This window comes from Nuphar pumila, chromosome 5, assembly GCF_984573655.1.
Source record: "Nuphar pumila chromosome 5, dmNupPumi1.hap1.1, whole genome shotgun sequence".
NCBI lineage: Eukaryota > Viridiplantae > Streptophyta > Magnoliopsida > Nymphaeales > Nymphaeaceae > Nuphar > Nuphar pumila.
This window is the reverse complement of record NC_143253.1, coordinates 122,548,919-122,565,762: the sequence shown is the minus strand read 5'-3', so window position 1 is coordinate 122,565,762 and position 16,844 is coordinate 122,548,919. Positions and strand designations below refer to the sequence as shown.

At 40.5% G+C, this 16,844-nt stretch overlaps 1 protein-coding gene across 1 annotated transcript; it reads right to left on the bottom strand.

The window, feature by feature from the left end:
• Nucleotides 1–4,581: 4,581 nt before the first annotated feature.
• On the bottom strand, nucleotides 4,582–7,873 carry LOC149838467 (endoglucanase 11-like). Its single transcript, XM_090008258.1, has 5 exons — nucleotides 7,616–7,873; nucleotides 7,313–7,525; nucleotides 6,992–7,192; nucleotides 6,637–6,891; nucleotides 4,582–5,420 (listed from the first exon to the last, which is right to left on the bottom strand). The coding sequence occupies exons 1-5, from the start codon at nucleotides 7,871–7,873 to the stop codon at nucleotides 4,761–4,763; spliced, it is 1,587 nt and encodes a 528-aa protein (XP_089864384.1). The 3' UTR covers nucleotides 4,582–4,760.
• Nucleotides 7,874–16,844: the final 8,971 nt, after the last annotated feature.

Below are 16,844 nucleotides of genomic sequence, written 5' to 3'. Positions count from 1 at the left end.
CCAATTCCCACTACACCCTCCAACTTGGACTGGCACAAAACCTCCCATTGAGTGAGATGCATATGAGTGCGGTCATCACGGCCATTCCAAAGGAAGTCACAAAGTGCTCTCTCCAACATAACTTTCACCACCCTAAGCAATAACAAGGAAAGTAGCCAATTAATAGGAATGCCAGCCGATTAATCAAGCAACCTTCAATATGGTTCCGGATAGGGATGGCAATGGACCGGGGTGGGGGGCGGCCGGGGGACAGGGTCTCCACCCCCGCATCATCTCAAGATTAGAACCTCCATCCCTGCACCGGGATGGATTTTAACCTCCACCCCCGCCTTCATCCCCGTTTCATGTCCTCCATCCCTGGTTCAAACGAGGATGAGGCGGGCCAGGCCCCCATTTCCCCGTAGTCTATTGCCATTCTTTAGAAGGACTGGGGATGGGGCGGGGTGGAGCTAGGCAGGGACGGGGCGGGGAAAAGTGTAAGTCCATCCCTGCCTCCATCCCCAAACGGGGATGGATTTTAACCTTCGTCCCTGCCTCCATCTTCGTTTCATACCCTTCATCCCCGGTCCAAATGGGGCAAGGCGGGACGGGGCGCCGCTTCCCCCGGTCCACTGCCATCCCTAGTTAGGGGTTTGAGCTAACAATCTCTAAACACCACTCCGACTTCAACCTACCATAAAAAGGAGGCAACCCAAGATATTGAATAAAAAAAGAAGAAACTTGCCGACCTAAATGAGAGTTGAGCACAAACACTCTAACAAGAGAAACCTAAATGAATTTGGCAGCTACCACCTGCCACTTCCTCAAATGCATAAACTCCATTAAAGCCCATCCCAGCTACTGATCCCAAACAGGCCCTAATAATCTTAGGAGGAAGAAAAGACTCTTAATTTTTTTGCGAAAGCCAAACGCCGAGAAAAGCACTCCATCACATTGAGAAAGAGATAGGGAGATATCGGGTCCCCTTGTCTCAACCCTCTTGAGCTATGAAACCAAGCACCTTGGGATCCATTAATGAGCATGGCAAAAGAAGAAGTGACACAGAGCATGACTAATTTAATCCAATCCACATGAAAGCCCTAAACTCTCATAGCTAATAGGAAAAAGTCCCAATCAAAACACATGCAGCTTGATCCAAATGTGATTGCATTAAGGCTGGTCCGACCCATTTTCAATTCATCACGAGTGCTTTATCTGCCTTTTAGAAATTAAGTTGATTCTGGGTCGGGGCACTTCGACAACTTAGAAGATTGACAACAATCCACTCAATGAGAGAGAGAGAGAGCAATCTATAATTGGAATAGCCCTCTAGTCCTCGGCCCCCACTTCGACAACTCCCATCAGACCCATTGCTAGCTATAGCGAAATTGGGATACAAATAGGTTGAATAAGGCTGGTTCATGGTCGATCCAAATATGAACCTGAATACTGGGCAACAAGTCCGAATTCAGATCCAAACTGGATCTAATACAGTAAGTTTGAATCCTGATTCCGGTAGAAGAAGAGTGAAAACAAGGGTTTTACACGTAAAAATTGCAAATGGGTGAGATTTTATCCAGATCCGATTATAGTTCCAACATAATGCACTTCGCTGATTCCAAACCTAAACCGGAGGGTAGTCCGTAGTCCCACCGTAATGTCTGAAGTTTGAACTAAACATAATTCGGATCTTATTTCAAAATCCATATCATGGAATAAACTTATAGACTCGAGTCGAATATTTGAATGAATCAGAACCATTTGCACTCTTAAGCCAAAATTAACCATTTACTCGGTCAGGATATAAGCATTAAGGTATCCGACCTAATTAGATCCAGTCTAATTGGATTCAAGTTAAGATTCAGAGTTGGATGTAGAAAAGATAATGCCAGATCCAGATCCTATTAGCAAATCTGCTATATCTTATCTGTAATTTGGTCAGATTATCCATCGGGCACAGATTCAGCTCCCATCAGGTACAAAACTGCATACCAAATGTGAATCCAATTATTAATCAGATTCTACTCGCCATATCGAATCTGACTAATTGGATTCATATTCAGCAGGATGTCTGACCCAAACTAAATCTGTTGACATCTCTAAAAGCTATGGGTGTCAATGAGTCGGGCCTTCACTGGAGGTAAGGTCTGGACCCAAATTCAACTCTAAGGTACTGGTACTAGGTCCAGACCTGTGTCCAACCGGACCTAGCTACAATAGGCCATACCTGGGTCATATAAAGATTACACAAACCAAACCCAGGTCATATCAAGTAAAGTCATATTTTTTTTTATGTTTTTTACATCAAACATTTTTTTATCTTAATATTGAAACTCGGGTTTGATATTGTTTTGATTGATGAGTCTAGAGCTGGGGTTAATGCTAAGTTAGAATTATGGAGACAGACATTGGAAGCAAGAGGTTTTAAGTTGAGTAAGAGTAAGACAGAATACATGGAATGTCGATTTAGTAAGCAACGAAATAGAGATGGGAGTGTAGTGAAGCTTGGTGAGCAAGAAATACCGGTGGATGATTCTTTCAAATATTTGGGATCTATCATTCAAAAGTATGGAGAAATTGATGGAGATGTAAATCATAGGATAAAGGTTGGGTGGATGAAATGGAAGAGTGCAACTGGAGTGTTGTGCGATCGTAGAATGTCATTGCGGTTGAAGGGAAAGTTTTATAGGACGACTATTAGGCCCGCTTTACTATATGGTACGGAATGTTGGGCTGCCAAGAGACATCATATTCGAAAAATGAGTGTAGCTGAGATGCGTATGCTGAGATGGATGTGTGGAAATACAATAAAAGATAAGATTCGGAACGAGGAGATACGTAAGAAGGTAGGCATTGCACCCATTGAAAATAAGATGAGAGAGAATCGTTTACGGTGGTTTGGACATATTCGACGAAGGCCTAATGATGCTCCAGTTAGAAGGATGGAGAAATGGGAAAATATATTAGTTAAAAGAGGTCGGGGTAGGCCTAGGAAGACATGGATGGAGGTGATAGGAAAGAATATGAATGCTTTGAACCTCACCGAGGACATGGCATTGGATAAAAATGAATGGAGGAGAAGGATTCATGTGGAAGACCCAATATGATTTTCTTTGTTGGTTCATATCGCCGACCCCAATTGTTTTGGGATGAAGGCGTAGTTGTTGTTGTTGTAATATTGAAACTCGGGTTGGACCTGGATCTGATATAAAAATTTCATAAACCATACCTGGATCCATATACCCCCTATAGGGTCTGACCTGAATTCTTAATCATACATCCTTCTTTAATTTTTTTTTTTTTGATGATGAGGAACCCTTGTTCAAGCTAGGAAAACCCCTGGTGGATACATCCTTCTTTGTTACCAATGCTGTATCCTATCAGATCCTAGGAATGTTAATGGTTTGGATTCATGTCAAATATCCGACTGAATCTGAATCTGTTTAGTCAAATATGGTAGCTAAAGTAAGATCTAATTAATAATCAGGTCCAAGCTCGGTATCAAGTTTTGCACCTGAATCCAACATCAAGTTCGAATAAAATCTGAATCCGACTAAAATATGGATCCGAGCATACGTAAATGTTGGACTTTAAGGTAGTTGGATCTGAATTTGGTCTTAGCCGATCCCATCTGCCTCCCAATCTGAATCCAGATCTGATTATCTTAGATCTTCTTAGACTGGACTCGGTAATTGATAGATGCAAACCGAGTCTGACTCATTTTTATCACTATTGGATCTGGTACCGTTCTGGATCAGGTCATACCCGACCCATTGATACCCCTGGCTAGCTAGCTAGCTAGAAACTTACCAAAAGAAAAGTAAATACCCTGCAAAGTAGGCCCACCTGACCATGCTGCACGTTCATAGGTTCAAGGTATGCACTGAAAACATCACGTCTCTTGACATGATATTAGAAAAAACAAAAACAGATAAAATAAAAGAGACTGTTTGTCCTCACTAGCCCTACAGATGTAATCACGCCATAAAAGAAGGCATGCAAAATCAAGTGCCTTGTTTGTGCCTACCGTAAATCAATGCAAACTTGGTGGAGTTCTGTTCAATGAGAACAAAGTCTAACCAACAACTTTTCTTGGCTTTTCCGTTTTTTGTGGCATTCTTTACACTTTTTTTTTCATATACTTCATGTCAGTGGGGCCTCCTTGGTTTGAACCACACTGAAAAATCAATGAGAACAGGGTTGTTTTGTTTACTACTCAAAAACAAGGTGTAATTTCCCAAATATCATTAGAAAAACAGTAGCAGTACTAAGTGTTGGGTCAACTTTCTCTCTTCATCTTGGGCCACAAAGGTGCCCACAATGTTCATCCTACAGAAACCATGTTTGTTTTCTCTCTAGTACTGAAATAGATAATTGGTAGTATTAAAAAACTCTCTATGGTTGTGGTTCTTTCATGTGGGTCCAAAATTTAATGCTTCACATTTTGGAACCGGTAGATTTATATGACAGATAGTAGGAAAGATTGCGCAATCTCAATACGACAATAAAATATTCTTCTTCCTATCAAACTATTTGAATATGATTTCCTTTCAAATGAAGAAATAAAAAAGGAAACGAAAGAGTTGTTATCATAGAAGGGAAAAAAGAAGGGCCATGAATTAATTTTTTTCCATTCACATAGATAGGTATACTTTCTCTTAATAGCTATACCATAAGAGAAATGAAAGGCTATGATTAATTTCTTACATGCTGCATAAATTACGTACAAGCAATTTCAAAACGAAATCTTGTATCTATATTGAAATGAATTTTCTTAATTTCTAGAAAGAGGAAATTTGTTGGTCTTTGTGGGGGAGTAGCCTATTGTCCCTGTCATGGCTTAACTTGGCAAAGACCCCAACCAGAGGCACTGTGTTGTAGGTGCAGGCCTCAGTCTGCATGTAGTTCGCACGGTCGTCATTGAACAAGTCCTGTGAGTCTGGTCCACCGACAAGCGCACCTACTAGGATGTTCGGATTTGGGTCGCGGTGACTATACCAGTTGTCGTACCCCTGGGTGCACCCAATGAACCCAGGGTTCACCCGGTACGAAACGACTGATGCACCTCTGTGGTGGACAAATCTTGGGTACTTTGGACCAAAGCCCACCAAATAACTCATTCCCATCGGGTTCGAGCCCAGGATATAGTCAACTTGAGACTTGGCAAAGTCCATGAGCTCATCTGGCTCCACAGTTTGGTTCTGACAGTAGAGGGTCTTGTTAAACTGCCTTAGGTGGTCTGAGTATGTGGTGAGGAGGAATGCTGCATTAGACACGTATTGCATATTGTTCCATGGCCTGATGAAAAGAAGGCCTCCAGGAGTGAGTTGAACGTTGCTCTCCCTGTTCTTTTGTATGCAAGAGCACAAGTAGTACTCTGCTTTAGACTGGTATCGCTTCAGTGTCTTGGCATACTCATTGTGTTTTCCTTCCATTAACACCTAAAATCACAGACATGATGTGTCAATGGTCAATAACCAAGTCAATCAATTACTCTTCTAAACAACAGAACCTTCAATCAGCTTTATTAATATGTGCTGCATTGAGCTATATAGGGACAGCCTAAACGGCCGTCTGGCCATGAAAGCAGATCAGGTCATTGTTATATGACCGATCCGTCCGTCGTTATATTCAATCCCGGCCACACATCTCACTTGATGGAGATGTGCTTGGGCCCCACTGTCATGGTTCCAAAGTGAGATGTGCAGTTGGGATTGCATCTAAACTAACAATCGATTATATACAATATGACCTGATCTGCTCTCCTAACACACACACACATGATTTTATTCAATCTGGCATGATAGTTAGGCTGTCACTATAAAACAACGTCATTGCACAAAAGCACAGTCAAACTTGAAATACCAGTAGTACCTGCTACGCAAACATGCCCTTTTAGGTATGTCTCAATCCCATGGACAGTTTCTCTAGATTATATACAAATTCTAAACACCCGAAACAAGGGAGTGATCTACCAATTCCAATAAGGAATATAGAAGTGAACAAGCTTCCTTTGTGAGTTCAAAATGATAAGCTGTCTTGATTAGCTCAAACACCTGTACCATTGAACAATAGATTATTCACTTCAAAGCTTTCCCTCGTAGCAGGTTCACATAGCTAGGATCAATAGATTCATTTTTTAGTGAATGGTTTGGTTGGTCCAATCTACAACGGCTCAAGGCTCAAGATTAGGAAATAATTCAGTACCAAGTCGGCAGTGGATACCTAGGTCTCATCTGTCAATTTGGCTCTAATGGACTCGGTCGAAACCGACCAGACTCACTATGCTCAATCACAAACACAGTCTCTTGGAGTATCCCTAGCCTTGGTCAAGGCAACTCTTGGCCCGAACTCTGGCCAATTCATCCAAGTCCTGGGTCCCACAACATCTAAGCATACTGTTTCAAACCATCCCAAAACTGAGTGACTTGGGCATCCTTTTCATCCCAAAAGAAGCAAAGACAGAGCACTTTTTTCCTTCAAATTAAACCATCCTTCTTTACTTCTACCAACTATTACACCAACGTGTAGAGTCAATAGGCTCTGATAGAAGTCCATGACCAACTAGGAGCCCATGCAAGTCTTTGCAGAGTACATGGACTCCGATTCAATGACAAGACACAGAACAAGATGCAGAACCAGCAATGCGATCCGTACCTTCGCAGCAAGAATTTGAACTCCGGCATACTTGACGTCCCAGCTGAACTCAGTGATTGCCCAACCAGTGCCGCCGAAGCAATCGGCATTGTTTACCGCGTACTTTAGGTAGTCAGCTTTGCCGGTGGCTTGGTGCAGCCACAGGGCAGCCCACAGCAGCTCATCCTTGTACCCACTTACTGACGCATAGTAATTCTTCACAATCTCAATGCTATCATCATACTTTCCTCTATACTTGTCTGCAAACGTGAATAGCTACATAGAATGGACACCAACAATTTCAGAGCAGGGGTTCAATAGTGGCCTAAATTTGATTGGGAATTGGTATGTTTGGTTGGGGGATTACCCCACTCACCTCTTGGGCATGATGCAGCAGGAGATGAGAATAATGTGGGTTGAACCTCTTGAACACCATGGATGCTGCTGCCATCGCTGCAGCCGTCTCTCCGGCGATATCTGATCCCGGGTGCTCTGCATCAACCCTGTAGGCCTGTCTTGAGGTAGTCATGTCCTCTGCCCGTTGCCAGCAATAGTGATCCGTGTCCCCATCCCCAACCTGCAATTTTGTCACAAGTTTAGGAACTTAGCCACCGACAAACCTCTTATGATCCTGGCAGTACTGTTCTAGTTTAAGCGTGCTTAATTTTGAGAAGACATATGTAAAAAGATTTTATACCTCTCCCCATAACACATTAGGATCTGTGTGTGCTTTGATGAAATAATCCGTGCCCCATTTGATTGCTTCGAGAGCGTGGGTCATCTCTCCCGTCTCTTCAATTAGATCACCGTATTCGATGATGCTCCATGATAACATCGTCACCGTGAAAGCCATAGGTAATCCAAATTTGACATGATCACCAGCATCGTAATACCCACCTACAAGATCCACCTGCATTACATAAAGAAACCAGCATCCCCCAGTCAGACGGCGCCCGTTGGTAAGGAAGAAGAAAGAAGAAAGAGTGGAGAGAATTTATACTCCTTGCTCCAGCCCATCGGTGAGTCCAGAATGATCGCGCCAGGTGACTCGCTGGTTGTACGGGAGGTGGCCGGATCTCTGAGCCTCCAGATAGAGGAGGCCCTTCGAGAGAGCGTCTTTGTAATCATGGCCTTCAGTCCTTTCAAGGCCAGAGGAGAAGGAGATGGCAATGATAACGAAGAAGGTAGTGGTGATGGTGGGGAGAGAAGAGAATTGCATAGGCTTTACAGGGATGAAGCCTCTCTTTCTTCCTCCCATCTTTTATTGTTTGGCTTCTTCTTCATTAGCCGTCAAAGTGGGTTTGCTTTGTTTTAGGGATTGCAATCTGCAGCCTCTCTCTCTCACTAGGCGTGAATTAATATGGTGCAAACTTTGTAACGGTAATCAGGTGCGTTACTACATTTAAAAGGAGTAACTAAGATTTGCATCAATTACTTCTAAGAAATGATTTAAGTTAGCTGGCTCATCTACATTTGGCACTGAGCTGAGTGCCTTTTATGGACAAAATCACAGAGTCCTTCAAATTACAAAGCAGTAAAATACTCCTTGAAATACCTTTGCAAAAGAAAATAAGAGCCCTTATGGAAATCTAGACTGGCCTCTGGACTGAGCTAACCAAAGTTTGTCTGCTGCATAGTTGATAGTTGAGGGACTACACCAACTAACTACTGACGCAACCCAACCCATTCAAGATGCCAAACCCAGGTCAAACATGAAAATAAATAAAATGGATGGTGAACGTCCACTCTGACGACTCACTGGTCATCTTGGTAGGTATGGTCATCTTGGTAGATAAGACCAATGCTGTAATTAATAACAATTCAGGGAATCGGCCGACTCTGATTCTGAACTGAATCAGCCAAATGTTAACCAGCACATGACACGTGTTACAAAATATTAAAAATAATATAAAATTATTTAAAAATACTGAAACAGATTTTGAATCGATTTCTGTGAGATTCAGACCGATTCACAATGGTACCCACAACATTGGGTCAGACATACAATGGTAGCTTTTCAGGGATGGTTACCTGCTATTTGGGCACGTAATTAAGGAAGCAAGAAAAATCTAAAAATTCTATACCAAATGGAAAAAAAAAGAAAATCTTTGTGTACACTTTCAAAATGAAAAGAAAATTATATAAAAGTTTTCATATTTTTGTAACATTACCAGCTGTACATATGATTTTTTTTTGCTTAATTAGACTTTCCTAAGAAAACATTTATCAGCGTTGGAAAATGGCCTTGAAAAACCAAACGAATATGCCCCGGGGGCAGGGGTCCTGGCCTTAGAGTTTTACGCTGTCGGCACGATGACCATAGGTATGGCAGGCTGAGCCAGCGCGATCAGGTCTATGTGTCTGGTGCGGTGTTTTGGGGTTATAAATAAAAAAAAAAAGACGTCCCATTTACACTCCGTTGGTGAGGTTCACTCCCTTGAGAATTACACTGAAAAAAAGTTAAAGATTGGGGTAAATTATATACAGGCACACGTAAGTATGGTGAATTTACTTTTAACTCCATCTCAGATTTTAAACATTTAAAATAAATGCCTCACTTTTGGAAAAATTGCTCAGTTGTGTGCTTATGTTACTTTACTTTTTAAAGTTATTTATTTGCCCTTAGGTACAAAAGTGATATTCAATAATAAAAAAAAAGGAATGTTAAAACTGACATTTTAAAAGGTTAACCGGAGCTACGTAAAAAAAAAAAGTAACATAAACAGTCATTCGAATAATTTTCTAAAAGGTTATGTTCTTATCTTAAAAATTTAAAATCTGAGGCAGTTAAACATAAATTTATAATAGAATAGGCGCCTATATGTTAATTACGTGAAAAATATGCAACAGAAGGGAATGTGACACGCGCTCTTGTGTCATGTTGCGGTTTGAGGGGTACTTTTTCTTCAACTTTGCTCGACTTTTAGCCGAGCCGATCCCGTGAGCCGAGCGGCAAGGACAGTTAGGCGCGTGTAACGGGAATGTTCTTTTTTAAAAATCGAGTTCTCTCTCTCTCTCTTTCTCTCTCTCTCTTGTCGGTGGGTGGTGGGAGCACGTACACTACGTGAAGCTCTCAACCTTAAACTCTAAACACCAACACTCGGCCCCCCCTAAGGGTCGGCCGTACAATGAGTGGTGGGACCCAACTGCTCCTTTCGCCGACACATCCGGGTAAAACAAAAATAGAGTTGGGCATTCTTAAGAATACGTTGGTTATATGTAAAAAATATACATGAGTAAAAATATGAGAATTGTTTGAGAATAATCAACATAACCATTTAAAAATAAGCCTTTTTTAAAGTTAAAAGATAGATTGATCTGATTTTCTTAACATGAAAATATCACCTCACTCGCTTGCTGTGATGCAAATGGATGCAAATGGACTGTTCAATTTGCGAAGATCTATGCTATGATCTACTATCTATACTATCAATTATGAAAAGAAAGTTAAAAATAGAGTTTGGAGAAAGAAGAGAACGAAAAACAGTTTAGAATAGTTCATCAATCTAAAGATATTTTCTAATCAAAACCGATAGGTAGGTGATAAACTCTAGTTAAGATGAGTTTCTATCTTAACTAACTTTCTAATTAGATACCGATCTCATATAGATTCAATATCTAAAATATAATATAAAAAAAATATTCAAGAATGAAATATGAATCCAATTGGATCCTTTTTGTGGAATCGAGTCTGCTGTTCCACTCATACATCATTCAGTCCAAGTTTAGGAAGACTTGCCCTCAAGTTTGGATCCAACTTATGCATTTTTCAATTCTATTTTACCTTGTGGGTTATGAACCCACAATATGAAATTAGATCTCAGTGCTGGTCTATAAACTGAACGAACCAAGTAGGATCTAGCTCAACATGCATAATGAAACCAAGAACATTAATTGTTTTCAAACCAACCAAAGCCACACGAGATGCCTCCAATGTAACATGAGTGAAACGGATCTAGAACAGATGACTGAAACAAAATTTAGATTTACATTAAAGGAACCTCATACATAGCTTCATGTGGAATCCCATAATGATCCCATTTGAGCAAGTTCAAGACCTTAAATGTGTCTAGGTTGTAGAATATGAAAACAGGACAATCTTGGATCTGATTATTAAGGTTTGGATCTTAAATAGATTTGGGTGTGGGTAAGATTTGCAATCACTTTAGACTGGGTCAAATGGATCTAGGGTTGGATCTTTAGAACCAAAAATAGGTTCAAGCGGATTCACTAAACACTACAAGAAAAATGTTAATTAGCGACGGAAATTTGCGACGGATTTTTTTCGTCGCAAATTAGCGACGGAAATTTGCGATGGATTTTTTCCGTCGCAAATTAGCGACGGAAATTTGCGACGGATTTTTTCTGTCGCAAATTAGCGACGGATTAGCTAGAGAAAACTTTCTTCATGAATCTGTCGCTAAGTAGCGACGGATTAGCGATGAAAGTTTTCTCTGGCTAATCCGTCGCTAATTAGCGACGGATTAACGACAACAATTGTTTCGTCGCTAATTCTCAATACCAGAAAAACATTTTAGCGAGGGATTTAGCGACGGAATTTTTCCGTCGCTAATCCGTCGCTAAATCCCTCGCTAATTTTCGATTTAAACCGAGCGCGAAATTTTCCCTCTCTCCCTTTCGAAATTTAAATCGATCGCACTCGATTTAAACCGACTTCTTCGGAGGACGTCGACGTCGGAGAGTGCGTTGGAGAGCATGTACATGAGAGTGGAGGACGGCGACGTCGGAGGACGGTCGGCGATAGCTGGAGGACGTCGGCGTCGGTTCACGGAGGACGAAGACGTCGGTTCACGGAGGACGGCGACGCTGGTTAATTACGGAGGATGACGGAAACGCCGGTTCACGGAAGATGACGGCGCCAGTTCATGGAGGACGGCGACGCCGGAGAGCACCGATTCACGGAGGACGGTTCACGGAGGACGGCGACGCCGGAGGACGGTCGGCGATCGCTGGAGGATGTCGGCACCGGTTCACGGAGGGTGGCGACGCTGGTTCACGGAGGGCGGCGACGCTGGTTCACTGAGGATGACGGCGATGCCGGTTCACAGAAGATGATGGCGCCGGTTCATGGAGGACGGCGACGCCGGAGAGCATCGGCTCACGGAGGACGACGGTGACGCCGGTTCACGGAGGACGACGACGCCGGTTCACGGAGGACGACGATGCCTGTCGGGTGCGGTATAAGTCCGGCTTATTGCTGCCGGAATACCGCCCGACAGGGATCATTTTTTTTATTTTTTTTTTTTAAATTTAGCGACGGATTAACGACGGATAATGTCTGTCACTAATCTGTCACAAATTAGCGACGTAATTAACGACAAATAAGTTTTTTCGCTAATTAGCGAACAAAAATTCGCGATGGCCTCTATCCATCGCTAAACTGTTTAGCGACGGCTTAGCGACGGATTAACGATGGATATAAGCCGTCGCTAATCCATGATTTTCTTGTAGTGAAAATAGGTTTGAAACTATAAAGAGATTTTAGACCCAAATCATTTTTAATTTGATACGAGACTTCAGATATATCTTCAATGGATTTAAATGAAGGCTCATTTGAGGTAAGCTCTAACAAAGTATTACCTACTTGGGTTTGGGTATCTTTTGAGCCAAAAGTGAGGGGTAGTTGATCCAAGAATCTGACCCGCAACAATTACTTCATCTCGACCCATATAAGATCTATGTTCATTCCTTTGATTTCACCGTCTGTAATTCAAGTCACCACATCTTGGCTACCAAACAAAGTTGAGTAGATGTCAAAATAACATTGCGAAAATACGAAAAATGATAGATGCAAGGCTAACCCATCATTCAAGTCCATTCAATGATGTCAATTAGATATTGATATCCTGAGAACTCTTTTAAAGACCTAATTTGGTAGCAAATGCTTCAATGCTATACACAACTTCAATCTTGGATGCGTATGATGAGTTTGGGTTCATAAGGTTTTGAGTTGGATTCAAATGTAATAGGGTTGGGTGTCGATGGGATATGAGTTAGATTTGAGTCATCGTTTTAAGGGGTTTGGGCCATATCCAAATCCAAAACAAAATGTAGTTGGTTGTACACCACTATGATACAAGGGAAAGGATGAGAAGATGAGGGAGACTGGTTCGTACAAAAACCAGTTACAAACCCTCATTTTTCAGCCACGATAGATTTGGAGAAGGGATTACGGTTTGGGCTTAGAAAAGGCGTTGGAAGGCCATCTACGGGGTCATCGGCCGATAGCCTAGGGTTCCGTCGAACTAAGGTGGCCAACGACCACCAGCTTATTGGTTCACTGTCGACTTGAAACCCACACCGTGGGTGATTGGGAGAGAGGGAGATAGATAGTAGAAAGGGGTGGCTGAGAGGATTCAGGCCATTGAGTGGACGTCCCCCGGACAAGGGTTTATGGGTCGATAGCTGCCGGATGTGTTCTGGCTGTCCACCCTCTAGTTGGATGGAGATGGATGGAGTTGCAGGCTGATGAATTTGACATGTGCATGTTAATGATGATCTAATGGTGGCTGCCAAAGGATGATGTGTTGTAGAATTAGGCAACCATATGGATTTGTTAATTATCGACCAAGCAAGTCATTGATTTGGGTGGATTATCGGGGAGTTATAAGTCATGCTTGTTTGCCACTGCTCTTTGGTTCAATGCTTGGAGAATTTGAATTCCATTAGGATTGTCGAATTAAGATAATAACCTTGATTTAATATCAAATTGATGAAAATCGGGTGTTCGATTTACGAAGATCTATGCTACTATCTATGATCTATACTATCAACTAGGAAAAAAAAGTAAAGAATATGGTTATTAGAAAAAAGGGAAAGAAAAAGATTTAGAATAATTCATCAACCCAACTCCCCTAAACATCTGGATTCTTAATCAAAACAAATACGTGAGTGATAAACTCTAATTAAGATGAGACCCTATCTTAACAAACTTCCTAATTAGATAATGGTAATGATAAGGTGCTCGTGGAGTACCTATTCTCACCTAATAGAAGCTTCAAATATTCAAATTTCTTAAAATTTTTTGTTGATCAAACCGTGTAGATATGATCTACAAGCATTATTTAGTAGAAAACATGTTTTGGATAACGTGAATATAGCATACATGTATGTTTTTTAAGACCTTTAAAAATCAATGGCTCACAATGTATAAAAAAATCATGACTTCAAAAATCTTATTTTTATATCCAAAAAACATGATCCAAAGCATGATTCCTATCAAATAAACTACGTTGAGTATATCCATAAGGTTTAATTGAGAAGATACAAGCTACAACCATGATATCTAGAGTAGGTACTCCCGACGCACCGTAGTCATTAGATACATGTCATATAGATCAAATACCCAAAATTCATTATAAAAAAATCTAAGAATGAAAGATGAATCCAATTGAATCTTTTATGGACTTGGGTCTGTTACACCACTCCTGCATGAAGCTGAGAAACAAGCTGAGCTGCTCGTGGCTCAACTCATGTTTGGATCGTAAAGAGTTTGTTCAAACTCGTAAAATAGCTCGGTAAGCTGGATATGAACAATAGATATTCAACCCGACTCGACTCATATAAGCTTGTTAGATTGCAAGAAACATATTTTTGATATATTTTACATGTATTTTTCTTGTAAACCTGTTTCTTTCAACTCTAAACCATTGTTTTTTCTAATAAACAAGCCAGCTCAAACTCAGTTTGTTTAACTCAAGTTGATTATGAGCTTGAACTCAGCTTGGCTCACCACAACCACAAGAATGCGCCGAGCGAGCTTGAGCACTTCAAGCTCGTCTTGTTCAGCTCATTTACTAGTCCTACATAGGAACTCATATATAGGTGTAAAAAACCTAATGTTCCCCTTGCTCACCATGAAGTACATGTTTTCATCTGGCAGCAAAAGATGCACACTCATGAGCTTCCAACTCATGACATCCCTTTACAAGTAGTCCCTACCAAACTAATGGAACTCACCTAGGCATCTTTCTACCTCTCATACATCCTCACAACTGTAGGCTTGTTGGGCCCCAATCCAGAGGAAACATGAGGTTATAATCGCTTGTCATAAATAAGTATAGATCTGGATCCATAATTTGCTGATAAAACCTTTCCTTCAAATAGTGACTGACAAGTACCGACAAATGCATGCAACTTGGATTATTGTACTCTTTGATCCAACCCGTCATCCCCAGCTCCCTTTGCCGGAAAACTACTTCAGGCAGCTACTGTTAGCCCAAAAAACCACAAGGGCTCTGCTCATCTGATAGGGGTGACTGGTGAATGTCACCAAGTTGACGAGATGTCATACCCAGGGTTAGTGTCCCTTGCTGCAAGGTCGAAGATGGGACTACTCCCTGATGGACAGGGAGATTTCAGCAAGATTGTAGGTACAATTAGACTAGTAAATATATACATATCCAGCAAATTAATGACTGCATGCAGTCATATATATTTTGTTTTTTATCTCTTTCAAAAAAATATGACTGCATGCTCTTCCCTATTTATACTCGAACTATGAAATTAACCGGATACTGGTTGCTGGACTAATTATAAAATACTCATACTTAACTTCTAATCTACAAACATGGGAATGTCACTTTTGGAGTTTGGACTCCCTTCTTTTGTCCAATACTCAAAGCCCCTTGTGCCTAGGGTTGGGAAATGAGACAAGCTGCTCGTGGCTAATCTCATATTCAGCTACTATAGAGCTCATTGAAACTCATGAAATAGGCTCAATAAGTCAAACGCGAACAACAATTGAGTGACTCGACTTAACTTGTATAAGTTTGTTAACTAGTAATAAATATATTTTGCATATATTTTATATCATAGAATGTAAATATTGAAGTGTTTTGCTTGCAAGCAATACGATTAGAGTTAAAATCTTATTGCTCACAACTTATGAAACAATGTAATATTTATTTTCTATATCAGCCTGCAGTTGGAGCTTGACTTAATGGATTTAATATCCGATTCTATTAGTTTCAATATAAAAAAATGTATTTGTTTTTATAAATGAGCTAGCTCAAGCTCGCGCGACTCATTTAGCTTGGTGTCCCATGAGCTGGAGCTTGCATAGAGTCACTATCAGAATGAGCTGAGCTTGAACACACTTTGAGCTGTTGTACCAAATGAGAGAGAGAGCTATACTAACGCCTTTCCACAGAGGCAGTTGCATTCCCCTTTGTCTTTGGGAAGTAGGAATGACTATGTAGATGCACATACCTTGAATTCCTGTGCATAAAGAAAAACTAAAGATAAGGAAAACGGCTCTATTGCAAACAAAGACTAAAAAAACATATTGAGAACACCTTGTCCCACAAAATATGTATATATATATATATATATATATATATATATATATATATATATATATATATATATATATATATATATATATATAGGAATGAAAACCTCTCCAATGGAAAACCTCCCAAACCTTTCCAATGGATTTTTTTGGTGTTTTTTCAAAATTCTGACTGTTAAGATGTTTTCAGCATGATTGATTTACTATAAATCGACATTGGGATCATGAATTTTGGATAGAAAAAAATAGTATTTAGAGCCTCAAAAATTTATAAAAATTTACGCCGTTGATTTTGAAACTTATAAAAACCTATCCAATATGCTTCATAATCAAATGCCCCAAGAACTGATTCCTATAAAACCAAGCATATAGATCACATCTCAGAATTTCGAAAAAAAATGTCAAAAGTCCAATAAAATGTCCATTGGGGAGGTTTGGGAGGATTTTCCAATGGGGAGGTTTTCATTATATATGTGTGTGTGTGCGTTAGTTCTACCCTGTTTTCTCATTCTACCCCGTTAGACCCCTTCAAAAATCATATTTTTCGGTATTTTTCCTCAAATGTAACACCATAGATGTGATCTATAGGTTTTGTTTTGTGGGAATATGCTTTTGGATCACTAAAATCTGACCTCTATACAGGTTTTTTCAGTGATCCAAAATCAATGGCTATGAAGGCATCAATTTTCTCCAGCTCATAAAATCATATTTTTGCATCAAAAAAAGATGATTCAAGAGTAGATTCCCACTAAATCAAGCATGATAAATGCATCTAACGGTTCAGAACTATCATAAAACACATCAAACTATGAGGCCTAATGAGAAAAGAGGGCCTAATATATTCAGTTCTCATATATATAGTAGTTCTGGACCATGATACCACATGTTACACACACTTGTTTGCATAGATCTAGCT